This window comes from Anabrus simplex, chromosome 2 (assembly GCF_040414725.1).
Source record: "Anabrus simplex isolate iqAnaSimp1 chromosome 2, ASM4041472v1, whole genome shotgun sequence".
In the NCBI taxonomy this organism is placed as follows: domain Eukaryota; kingdom Metazoa; phylum Arthropoda; class Insecta; order Orthoptera; family Tettigoniidae; genus Anabrus; species Anabrus simplex.
Genome location: NC_090266.1, coordinates 571,526,994 through 571,540,555, shown reverse-complemented (window position 1 = coordinate 571,540,555; position 13,562 = coordinate 571,526,994). Strand labels below are relative to the sequence as shown.

At 40.5% G+C, this 13,562-nt stretch overlaps 1 protein-coding gene across 1 annotated transcript in view; it reads left to right on the top strand.

Moving 5' to 3' along the window:
- LOC137498472 (relaxin receptor 1-like) overlaps positions 1–13,562 on the top strand; it is a 342,152-nt gene that overhangs the window by 174,349 nt on the left and 154,241 nt on the right. Inside the window, exon 7 of the mRNA XM_068226010.1 lies at positions 3,224–3,241. Coding sequence (XP_068082111.1) covers positions 3,224–3,241 — 18 coding nt within the window. The remainder of the gene's footprint in view (positions 1–3,223; positions 3,242–13,562) is intronic.

The window sequence follows — 13,562 nt, the reverse complement described above, 5'->3', positions numbered from 1 at the left end:
TCCCTAAAGAGCATGGGGGCATCCGTTAAGATGGCATTAACATCAGATAGTATGGACTCGGGAGGTGATGAGCTGTCGACCGGTTCTTGGGTCTCGACGTCGTTTGAAAACATACGGCTGAGTCCATCAGCGACAATATTTTCGGTACCTCTGATATGTCTAACATCAAACTGGAAGGCAGAAATACGGATGGCCCAACGGGCTATACGACCAGTACGACGCGGCCTACCTAAGACCCAGCTTAAGGCTTGATTATCTGTCTCCAGGTCGAATTTAACATGTTCCAGATAGAGACGGAACTTCTCTAAGGCGAATAAGACTGCCAAACCTTCGAGCTCATATATGGAATACTTGGCTTCTTGAGCCGACAAGGTCCTAGATGCATAGGCGATGGGTCGCCTCCCTAGTTCAGTCTCTTGAAGAAGGACTGCCGCTACTGCTGACGACGACGCGTCGGTTTGGACGATGAATTTCTTCGAGAAATCAGGCATAGCAAGTACAGGGGCATTACAAAGAGCTAATTTAAGGTCTTCAAAAGCGGCTTGTTGAGAAGGTCCCCACTCAAATTTGATGCCTTTCCTACGAAGAAGGTTTAAGGGTGCCGCTCTATTAGCGAAGTTAGGAATAAACTTCCTGAAGAAATTCACCATACCAATAAACCTGGCGATGCCTTTGATGTCCTTGGGAGGTTTAAAATCACGGATGGCCTGTGTTCTAGAATGATCGACGGCTACACCATCAGGTGACACAATATGCCCTAGGAAAGACATAGAGGGCTTAGCAAAGGCAACCTTGGACAACTTAACAGTTAACCCAGCTTTACGAAGGCGATCGAGAACTTCTCGCAGATGATCTAGATGCTCTTCAAAAGTCTCTAAAAATACGACGACATCATCTAAGTAGTGATATAAGTACTCAAATTTGATGTCGGAGAAGACCCTATCTAGCAGCCTAGTGAGTACAGCTGCTCCCGTGGGGAGCCCGAAAGGCACGCGGTTGTATTCATATAAATTCCAGTCCGTGGCAAACGCTGTAAGGTGTTTAGACTCTTCAGCAAAGGGAATTTGATTATAGGCCTGATTCAAGTCCAAGATAGTAAAGAACTTGGCCTTACGAAACCATGAAAAACAAGAATGAAGGTCAGGAAGGGGCACAGATTGCAACACCACCTTCCGATTGAGAGCCCTATAATCAATTACAGGCCTGAAGCCTCCTTGGGGTTTCGGGACTAGAAAAATAGGCGAGGAATACGCTGACATAGAGGGCCTAATAATACCATCCTTCAACATCTGATCGATAATTTCTTTCAGAGCCTTCATTTTAGGTGGAGATAGCCTATACGGTGGAAAACGGACAGGAATCGAATCCGTGACCTCAATTTTGTATTCGATCAGGTCAGTAACACCAAGAGTATCAGAGAACACCTCGGGAAACGACTGACACAGCTTACGAATACTCTCAGCCTGCTCCTCAGGTAGATGTCTAAGGTCTAACAACATCTCATCCTGGGTAGGCGAAATAGAAGAACATAATGCAGAATTACACTTTAATAAAGGGATGTTACAATTAGAGGCAAATTTGAAAGTGCAAGACCTACTCTGAAGATCAAGCACAAGACCAGTGTGAAAAATAAAGTCCGCTCCCAATATAATGGGGCAAGACAAGTGCTTGGCCACAAACAATTTAACTTTCCAAGTGAATTTAAAAATACGAATTTTGACCAATAAGGAACCTAGAATTTCTAATGGGGATGAATTAGCCGAAACATATTGAACAGGAGATGAGACATAGTCAGGTAGTTTACAAACAGATTTCAATTTAGAATACCATTCAGCCGAAATAATCGAACAAACACTGCCTGAATCTAAGAGAGCTGTTATAGGCTCGTTATTTAACTCGATCTTAAGAAAAGGAACCGGTGCGGGGGAATCCGCCGCAATCCTAAGACACTCTTTGGGACCTTCAAAAGATAAATTTGAAAATTGCTCGTTCCCTAAATTTACAACCTGTTTACCAGGGGCTGAGTCTCGGGAAGATGGATTAGTCGACTCAGCCGAAGCCACTAGTCACTTTTTATTATTGGCATAGGTGGAATTTGCACCAGAAGTTGAGCAGGAGGGGGTGCTATTCGAGTTTGGGCAATTCTTGGCGATATGTGAGAAAGCCCCACATTTAAAACAGCCTTGTGCTGAACCAGCTCCATTATTTCCCTACTAGTTTTGACCAATGGACATTTATTGTGAAGATGGTCAGGCGACCCGCAAGCATAACATTTACGGGGTGTGACTGGTCGGCGAGGTGGAGGCCGAGTATTACTAAACGAAGGAGGGGGTTCTTTTGCCACACGCAAAGAATCAGCGTACCTAACTCCTTCCGCTGAGACGGCCAACGCTTCAAGTTCAGAGAAAGTTTGCGGGCACGCCGCGAAACACAAATATGACCTATAAGATGGTGAAATGCCTTCTACAATAGCCTGTACAATCTGGTCCTCAGGGAAGTGCAGAGCAAACACCCTAGTATAAAACTTAATGTCCTGTATGAAATCAGCCAAGTTCTCATCCAAGCGCTGTACACGATAATAGTACTTCTGAATAAGGGAGGACCTGGCCCTAGCCGGGATGAAGTTAGCTAGCAAGTGGGCATGGAAATCCTCAATAGATGATTGCTCGGCAATGGCTCTTACGATTTTATCTGAGAGAATACCAATTGCATAAGGATAGATGATTTGCAAAATTTGACATGGAGAAAGAGAAAACACAAGGGCATGATCCTGAAATTCAACCAGAAATCTTAAAAATGAAATTACTTCACTGGTGGTATTAACAGAAAACTTAGAGATTACTCTGAGCAACATTGCCAATGGATGAGGCAAGCTGCTAAACCCGGGTGACATAGTAGGTAAAGGTTTCAATGGCAAGGAAGTTAATTCAGAACGGATGTTACTCAACGATGCACGGCGTTCAGACTCGTTGTCCAATGGGGCAGAGGTAGTTTGAGCGGCGATGGTTTTCCTATTAACTTCTCCCTTATGAGGCTCTTCCTCGCTACCTACATTCACTGTGGTGGGTAGATCTCTTTTGGGAGGAACCTCCCCTGTTAACAATTGGGTGACCTTGCTAGATAATTCAGACATATTTTCAAGCAGCGTACTAGCTTCCTTCTTCTGAACGTCATTCAACTTTAGAGACAACAGATCGTTAACTCTATTGGAAAAATGAAACAGCCTAGCTTGCACACGCTTAATTTGATTAGGAGAAGGATCATTTTCATCAAAAAAACTAACTACAGAAGCTAGCCCAGTAATATTCTCCGTGATCGTGGAAAGAGAGTCGTCAATTTCTTTCTCTCCCAAATTGGGGATGGAAATGGGCAAATCTAGGGACTCTCTAAGCTTGTTTGTGTCTACTGCAACCGTGCCTCCAGATTGTACATTTCTAATAGTCAATTCATAGATCAACTCCTCCTTGCGCAAATAGTTAAGATGGAGAACATCGCGAGGGCCGGGCATGGTGACAGAACAATTTTGAAAAACTCAAAATTTCCAGCAACTGGGAAAATAGTTAGAGTTCGGAACAAACAATGTTTAGCCGTCAAAAGGGGTTATATTGAGACCCATTCAACCACGCTCTGCTACCACTTGTTACGGAGATATCCGTGGTAGTTATGCGTGAAAGAAGGTGCGGGCGTGAACGGGTCTCAAACTACGGAATCAAAGTTAATGTAAAATTTAACAAGGTTATATTTTCTTTTCAAAAACAAAGAAATAACAAGCATGGCAGGTACAAAGTAGCAAATCAAAAGGGTAGTTACAATATTTACAAAATTTGGGCTTCGCGCCCTGACTTTACACTGCTTGGGCAATCAGCTCAGTTTTACCCCAAACACAAGTTTCAACAGAGGGGCAGAAAACCCCATTCATGCCTAGGAGCCCTTGCTCCAAATTACACTGAAAAGCCTCCACGAGGCGTACAACACTCAATTTTCAAAAGAGCCACTCGCTCTCAAATTTAAGCCTCTCCCAGGCCACACCAAACTCCACCTTCAAGTTGTCCTCAACGGACATAAACACAGGGGTAAAATACCCAATCTACTGAGGTTTATTAAATGAAAAGCAGGTTAATTAAATGACCTCTAAAATAACAATTTGAGAGGAGGCGAACTTGCACTCCTAATACACTTTGATTAAGACCTACTTGGCACTAGGCCGTTAATACAAGGGCTAATCCCATACTAAAGAGGTGACTTAAGAAGAGAACAATTTGTTTTACGTTATCGAAGAATAGGTTGAGAAAAATAAGTTCACCTCAAAACAATATGAGTGGGAGCTCGAGAGGGTTAGCACTCTCTATCCCAATATGTAGCTTTAAAAGAGAATAAATGAAAAGAGTAGTTACATTTAGGAAACGGTTACATGGTGGAAAGCTTAGAACCCGCCCCGAGAGTTAAACTGCTGAGCTAGCAAAGAAAGAAGTTATTAATCGGCCATTACCTTGTTGTTGACCGCTGCCGAGGAAAGAGGCGCTTCCCGCCTCCTGCTATGTACTTAATACACTGAAAGATGGAACAGAAGTGGCCCGGAGACCCTAAAATCAGCAGTTTATATCCTCTCGTAGAAGTTTCTAGGCGTTAGGGGAATGAAAACACCCTCCCGCACATTCTTTATTGGCTAGGGTACAGAAACATATCCAAGTTGGGGGAAGATACATCGGATTGGTCGAGAAAAAACTCAAAGAAATTCGGGATTGGATAAATCTAAAACAAGGGGAAAAAGAGGGGTATACAGCCAACTTAAACAATAACAGAAAGAAATTTAGCAAAGAACAAACATTTGAAATAAAAATTTCTCCAACAAAATAGTTCTTTGACTTCGCACTAGGTTGCACTATTGTTGATCTTCAGTAGTGTCCTCTAGAAGAGAAAGTTCACACTTCTTACTTCAAGCGAAACAAAAACACATCACAAATGACACAGTTCAAAAACTCAAAGTTTTCCATGTGGTGACATCTTCAGAGAAAGTAGAGAATTAATAGCGTAGATAAAGTTCAGACTTCCTCCAACAGAGGAGTTTCAACTGGCGCACATTTTAAATTAGCGGAGTGGAGGTGTACCGCCCGGTACACCTCCGGGCCTTCACCTTCTAGCCTGCATCCCGTTTCTACCCCCACTTAATACTGCCGCTCCGTCGTAGCATTGTCAATAACCTTCTGTCTGTGGCTCCCCACTTGCCGTTCCAATTCTGTATGGACAATTCCAAAAATCGACTCTGCGTCGTGAGCTTTCGGGTTGACAAAACCCCAGAACCTTTCTAATGGTACTCCTCCAGTTTAATATCTCTAAACAATTACCATTTTATGCGATGTAGAAACGTCTGTCGTTTCATCAGCCATAACTACCAAGTAACGAGCGGCATGAATCTCATTAGATACTTCATCTCCGCACACGCTCAACATGCAATCAAGAAGTTCATTTTGAATAGTGTGGGAAGTACCATTATAAACGGTATCACTTTCCAAATGCTCTTTCACTGCATATGCTGCGTCACCTCCATTGTCTGGTATGCGAAATGCACGTAGCGTCCACACAATAGATCATTACTACCAACCTACCGACATGAGAGTGCTGCTGCCTACGGACATTATACATGAAAACCCGCTCTTTTCAAATATTATGTTACAGATAGGAAACTATCACGGAAGCTACAGGAAAAATATCAGTCTCAATCTTTTTTGAGCAGCCTGCGTATTTATAGATGCCGCTTCCCGTAAAATTAAATTTTACTGATGGGCATAACAGTGGATGTAATACGCTTGAGTTTACCAGTCCCATGAAAATCCCAGGATTATCAGAAGTATCGCTTTCATCGTGGCCATGCAGTGACAGTTCGAAATCTCCACAAAACTTAACACAGTCGATTAATCTGGACAGTATATACCTATTTGCATCGACTTACTCATTTTGTTTCGTAATGATTCACGGTAAGCGCAATCCAGCTGCGTGGTGATATTGACACCGCCTTGCATAGAGAATTCAATAATCGCGTTTTTGTGTGCATGAGAATTTTCATGTTTATTTATTTTTCACTCAAATGAGCAAGGTCTGTGCACCCAGCTGAATTCCATACACTTCTTCCTTTGTTGAGCAATAAACAGGGCAAACAATAAAGCGCATTCCTAGATCTACATCCACATAGCCACATGCGTGTTTCGTACACTTCTTTCTTAAACTTAAGCCTATACTCGCGATTGTCAGCTTTTGTAACTTTTTCGACGATCAAATCTGGTCTGTCCGGTCCAAGCCTTTTAATTTGTAACTTTTCACGATAGGTAAATATTTCGCTGGAAAAAATTACCTGAACTAAATTCATTTCCTCTTACACGAAGAATACCACGGTCACAAACCATACAAACACAGAAGCAAAACACAACACTCAAATTAATTTCACTTGAAATTATTTTAGAATCACAAGGTAAAGCAAACTTCTTCCCGTGATTACAAACACCTGTTCACAACGAGCTAAAAATGCCTATTCAGAATTACTAGCGAAATATGCCGGTACTGTATGCAATAGTAGCTCTTCGGAGGCTGTGGCTAACCGTAATAGGGGAGGTGAAGGAACTTTGTGGTCAACTGTAATACTGCCATTGGTTTGAGGGTGACTCTAGACGGCAAGGCACGTACCTTGCAGTGCTCCTCGCTATAGGGAATATCAGTGCATAAACCATGACGTTATCTGCTTTGCGCTTGCGTATAGTGTTCAGCACAATAGCCCATTACCCATGTGCTCGCTGCACTGTCAGTCAAATCGAACAATTGTCGGTGTAACATAGCTTCGATATAAGTCGAATTCTTTCGATCGATTGTCAAAATGAGGTCGAAAGAAAGGGAAGTTTTAAATTATCCATGAATGCGTAAATATGTATTAAAACTGGGTGTTGGCGTGTTCATGTGCTCCTGAGAGCCCACCGCCACTGATTTGTGGGGATATTCTAAAGATAACCGTTATACTTATTTGAATATGGATTTTTTGCTATTTGTTTAACGTCGCACTAACGCATCGAAAGTTTTCGGCGACGGAAGGTTCGGAGATTGGGAAGGTAGCAGGCTTTGGCCTTCATTGAGGTACAGCCCCAGCATGTGCCGGGTGTGAAAATGGGTAACCATGGAAAACCATCTTCAGGGCTGCAGACAATGCGGTTCGAACCCACTATCTCCCGAATGCAAGCTGACAGCTGCGAGACCCTAACCGCAAGACCACTTGCTCGGTTTTGATTATTGTTTGCATGAACTAGTTATACCAAATAAATGGAGAGTTGCTATAGTAGCCCATGTGCATAAAGGAAAGGGTGATAGACATAAAGCTGAAAAATACCGTGCAGCAAGTTTGACATGCAGTGAATGTAAGCTTTGGGAAGGCATTCTCTCTAATTATATTAGACATGCTTGCGAAATTAATAACTGGGTCGATAGAAGGCAGTTCGGGTTTAGGGAAGGTTATTCCACCGAAGCTCAACTTCCAGGATTCCAGCAAGATAGAGATGATATCTTTGATTCAGGAGTTTAAATGGAGTGTATCACGAGTGACCTGTCTAAAGCATTTTGTAGGGTGGATCATGGGAGACTACTGGCAAAAAATTTCATGCAATTGGACTAGACAAGGGGTGACTGAATGGGTTGCTATATTTCTATAAAATAGATCTCAGATAATTAGAGTAAGCGAAGTTTTATCTGACCCTGTAAGAATTAAGAGGGGAATTCCTCAAGGCAGTATTATTGGACCTTTATGTTTCCTTATATATAAATGATATGAGTAAAGAAGTGGAATCAGGAATAAGGCTTTTCGCAGATGATGTTATTCTGTATAGAGTAATAAATAAGTTACAAGATTGTGAGTAACTGCAAAATGACCTGGATAATGTTGTAAGATGGACAGCAGGCAACGGTATGATGATAAACGTGGTTAAAAGTCAGGTTGTGAGTTTCACAAATAGGAAAAGTCCTCTCAGTTTTAATTACTGTTTTGATGGGGTGAAAGTTCCTTGTGGGGATCATTGTAAGTATCTAAGTGTTAATATAAGGAAAGACCTTCATTGGGGTAATCACACAAATGGGATTGTAAATAAAGGGTGCAGATCTCTGTACATATCATGAGGGTGTTTAGGGGTTGTAGTAAAGATGTAAAGGAGATGGCATACACGTCTCTGGTAAGACCCCAACTAGAGTATGGTTCCGGTGCATGGGACCCTCACCAGGATTACTTGATTCAAGAACTGGAAAAAATCCAAAGAAATGCAGCTCGAATTTTCTGGGTGATTCCCGACAAAAGAGTAGCTTTACAAAAATGTTGCAAAGTTTGGGCTGGGAAGAATTGGGTGAAAGAAGACGAGGTGCTCATCTAAGTGGTATTTTCCGAGCTCTCTGTGGACATTAGGAGACGAATAAGTTTGAGTGGTGTCTTTACAAATATGGAAGATCACAATATGAAGATACAGTTGGAATTCAAGAAGACAAATTGGGGCAAATATTAAGTTATTGGAAGGGGAGTTAGGAAGTGGTACAACTTGTCAAGGGAGATGTTCAATAAATATCCAATTTCTTTGAAATCATTTAAGAAAAGGCTAGGAAAACAACAGATAAGGATTCTGCCACGTGGGCGACTGTCCTAAATGCAGATCAGTATTGATTAACTGATTGAATACAATAGGAGTGATGTTATTTTCTCTTTCTACTTTCCAGGTCCACAAGTATCGTTTACAGTTGGGAGAACTGGCTGCTTACAATATGACATGTACCGTCAATGATAAACAAGGTTCTTTCTCGCAACACTTCCTTAGCTAAAGATCCGGAGAAACATTCTGTCATCTGTGCCATCTTCTGAAACTAGCAAGATCTATCCGTCAAACGTTTTCGACAATTCTTCATTGAGGATGATTTATGATGCTAACTTCGTTTATTTCTGCACTCCATGCTCCCTATTCCTTCGACAGTATATTTAATTTTTAATATTTACGAATTAAGGAATGTGTGTTACAAGTTCATATAGTTTAATATGCAGATTATAAAATTCTTTAGGATAAATCTCACGTACGGAAGAACTAGGCTTTTCTCTAGCCTGTTTCTTTGCACCATATATTGCTTGTTTTACATCCAATTGAGCCTCATCAGGTACTCAATCGTGATTTACAATTTTGAGTACTTCTTTATTCATAACTAGTAAACAAATAAATAATAATTATACATTAGTAATAAATACTTAATAATAAAAACAATTACTTTGGTTGCCAATAAATACAACCAAATTAAGTTGAAATCTGTTCAACTTTTTCACGATACGTTTGTCAGTTTGAAGAGAAATGAAAATGGATCGCAAATAGTAAATAAAATGTATTTTGACACATTTGAACGTAAAGCTTAAGTGAATGTGAGTTGAAACTTAAGAGAGAAGTTTAATTACAATTATTAAAATCTATTAAAATTAAGTTATCGTATATATATATTTAGGAAATAATTTTCTTTTACACTTCTCCGTTTTGTCCTTCAAACAAATCCATGTCTTAACACCATTTTACTAATTCTAAATTGTCTGTAACAATAACCATGCAATAAAGCACATGACTTACCTTTCTCCTTCTCGATAAATGCCACAATAGTACAAACACGATTAATGAACACAAACAAACAAACAAACAAACAAACAAACAAACAAACAAACAAACAAACTTACTAACTAAAAACTCAACCCTGTGTTAGAGCTAATATTCTGTGTGACAACTTAAACAGAACGGGATTGGTAAGACGGCAGGAAGAGGGGTGGAACGGAAAACCCTGGCACTCTTCCCAAATATTTTGTGTCCGCAATCGAGACTATTAACGGGACGTCCGCAATGAAACTGTCAACAATCAACACGCAACCGACTGAAATGGGATCAATAAACGGCATCAAGTTTCAATAAGATTTTGGATATTACGATCTCCATTATTGCTCTTGATATTTTAATTATAGTTTTACTTGGTTCAGGATATTGCACAGCTTAATTACATTATTGCATCACCTAGATTTAAATTATGTTTGAACTGCCTTCCAACGAAGGTAGTCGCATAGGACTCAGCATGCTCACTAACAGAAATGTTGTACAAATAAGAGCTATACCAAAACGTAATCAAATATTCAGATTGGAAGGCTGATTTAGAATTTGGCAGGATTTCGTCAGCCTAGAGTTCCCACCATAAGACTTAAACCTCGATTGACACCAGGTGATATTTACCTTTGAAGAAATTTACTACATGTTCATAAATACTCTTTAATATCTCAGCTGAAAACTTATTGTGAGATCCACAATATTGCACCTCGCTTTGTGTTAGTACAGTACATTACCACGTAAATCCTCCGATTTCATTCATTCACAGCAAGGAAGAAAATGTCCTTATCTAACATCCAGCCATTCCTCCTTAGGGAATCCGTTATCTTTGACCACAAATATGGTGACACGGGTACCGAATGTGCATTCCAGTCTCGTGAGCCAGTGTTTCAGTCTCCCGACAGCCATGCCTGCTCCAGGTGCCGTCTATGGACCGAAATGGAATGGATCGAATTTCAGCTACATTATGCATTCAGTTTAAAGACGTCACCCATTCCGAAATAGATAAACCGCTTTTGTTCGATATCAGCTTATTAGCTTCGGGCACGGCAGTGTACACTGCTACGACCCCCCCCCCCCACCACACCCCTTCCAGAAGTAGATTTCCAAGTTTCAAAATCGTGGTTACGAAGTTCTTTCCGGAATTTGTCCGCTCATGAGTTCGTCACATATGATGGTGGAGGAAAATGGAGGTGATCACATGAAATTTTCACCTCATCTTACAACATCCTAAATGCGTTTACGTGTGCATTATAAGTATTAACATATATTTGTTCTAATTCGTCGTTCTGAATTCAAACTTACTGTCATATTATGACCTTTCGTACATTTGATAGCTCCACACAAGCTTATTGGTTTACCAATGTCATTCCACGCCATCTCTCCACTAACAGATCTGAAGATACCGCTCAACCGATCATCTCATCTCCTTACTCCCAAGTCTTCCCAGACCAAAACTTTGCAATATTTCCGCAACACTACTCTTTTGTAGAAAGTCACTCAGAAAAATCATTCGTATCTCTTCCCGTTCTCGTATCAAGTAATCCTGGTATGGGTCCCATATGCAGGAAGCATTTTATAATGAGGAGCAGAAACTGCGAACACAGATAAGGCTATTTGTGTTTCATGTGTTACTGTATAGATTAGTAAATAATTTACAGGATAATGAGCAACTACAAAAAAGACCTAGCCAATGTTGTGAGATAGACTGCAGACAATGATATGATCGTAAACGAGATGAATAGTCAGGTTTATTTACCAACAGGGAAAGTCCTCTCAGGTTTAAGTGTTGTGTGGATAGTACCTCAAGGGGATCGCTATATGTATATAAATATTAATATAACGAGTGATATTTTTTGGAGTAACCACATTTAGATGGTTGTAAAGAAAGGTTACAGATCTCTTCATAATGATTTGATGGTATTCAGGAATTGTTGGAAAGATGTAAAGGAAAGGGCGTATAAGTCTCTGGTAAGACCCCAATTAGAGTATGGTTTCAGTGTGCCGGACCCACAGCAGGTCTATTTGATACGAGAACTGGAAAAGTTCCAAACAAAAGCAGCACCATTCATTCCAGGTGATTTTTGTCAAGGGAGTAGTGTTACGAAAATGTTGCAAACTTTGGCGTGGGGAGATTTGGGAGTGAAGTGACGAGATGCTTGACTAAGTAGTATGTTCCCCTTTATCAATGGGAAATGGCGTGGAATGACATTAGCAGAAGAATAAGCTTGAGTGGAGCTTTTAAAAGTACTATGAAGATAAAGTAGGAATTCAAGGGGACAAATTTGTGCAAATATTCATTTATACGACAAGGAGTCAGGGATTCGAATAATTTATCAAGCAAAATGTTCGATACATTTCGAAATTCTTTGAAAACATTCAAGAGGTTATGTGTAAACTTCATATTTTATTTGCCACCTGTGCGGCAGACCAGTCATTGATGACTAACTGAGGGGTTTTTCAGACGCATATGTGCCGTCTATTTTACATCCTTACTACAACCCTTAAACGCATTCATAACTCATGAAGAGATCTGCAACCTGTATTTACAACCTCGTTCATGTGGTTACCCCAAAAAGGTTATTTCCTTATATTAACACCTAGTGATACACCGGAGGCCTTCAACTCATTAACACAGTAATTACAACTGAGAGGACTTTTCTTTGATGGAACTTACAACCTGACTCTTCTTCCCGTTCACCATGACACAATTGTCTGCTATCAATATCACAGCGTTGTCGAGGTCTTTTTCCAGTTGCTCACAACGCTCTAACTTATTTACTACTCCATACATTATAACATCACCTGCAGAAACCCTCTTCTGTAATTCCAGTTCTTTACTCATATCAGACGTATACAGATGAAAATATAAAGGTGCAATGAAATCGCCTGGCTGGAACCACTCCTAGTCCATAAATGATCAGATAATCTAATTCCCTAAGTTTCATTTTCTAGAGGTTTAGCCACCCATTCAATAAATATTTTGTCAATCTCAATGGCGCTTACATTCGTCAGCAATCCCCCTAGATCTGCCACCCCAACAAAATCCTCGGAGAGGACAAAATCGATAAATTCTATTTGACCTAATTAATTCAAAATACCTGCTATCTCCTACTGGAATCCTAAAAGTTGAGTCTCACTGGAATAACCTGTCCAAACCTAAGTGCCTCCTTTGAAGCCAGTTGGTAATTCCAAAACGCGTCGAATATAATCAGAAAGAATTACTTTCCAGAGCTTAAAATCAACACATGTTAAGCTGACTGGAATGACATTTTCCGTATTACCGGTATGGTAAACAGAATTCCCCTTGAACACTGGGCCTAATACAGCAACTCTACATGCATTTAGTATGAAATGGTGTATAACTTTCAGTGCCGGGAGGGTCCGAGGACATATTCAGTATGCCAGGTGCAGGTCATTTGAATTGACACCCGTAGGCGACCTGCGCGTCGTGATGAGGATGAAATGCCAGGGGAATTAACCAGTTATGGTTAAAACTCCCTACCCTGCCCGGAATCGAGCCCGGGACCCCTGTGATCAAATGCCAGCACGCTAATCATTTAGCCATGGAGCCGGACAGTCATTTAGTATAGTATAGCACCTTTACGCAAACAGTAATCAAACAAATACGTCCGTTACGGCACTATTTTACCTTTGATATACCGAGAAATCGTTTCATTCACAGTTGCTTTTCTACATTTAAAATTTAGTACCTTTCGACAATACCTCGACTGTCATAGATAAATTTAAGTACTCCGCCAATATTAGCCACATTCTTTATCTGAAGATTTTCCTAATACCCAAATATCATTACATACTGCTAAATGAATACTTCTACCTTCAGTGTCCTCAAATTTAAACTCAGCTTGTTCATTAATGATCCCTGAAAACTCCTCCCTGGAACTTTTGTGTCATAAAGTACTTGCA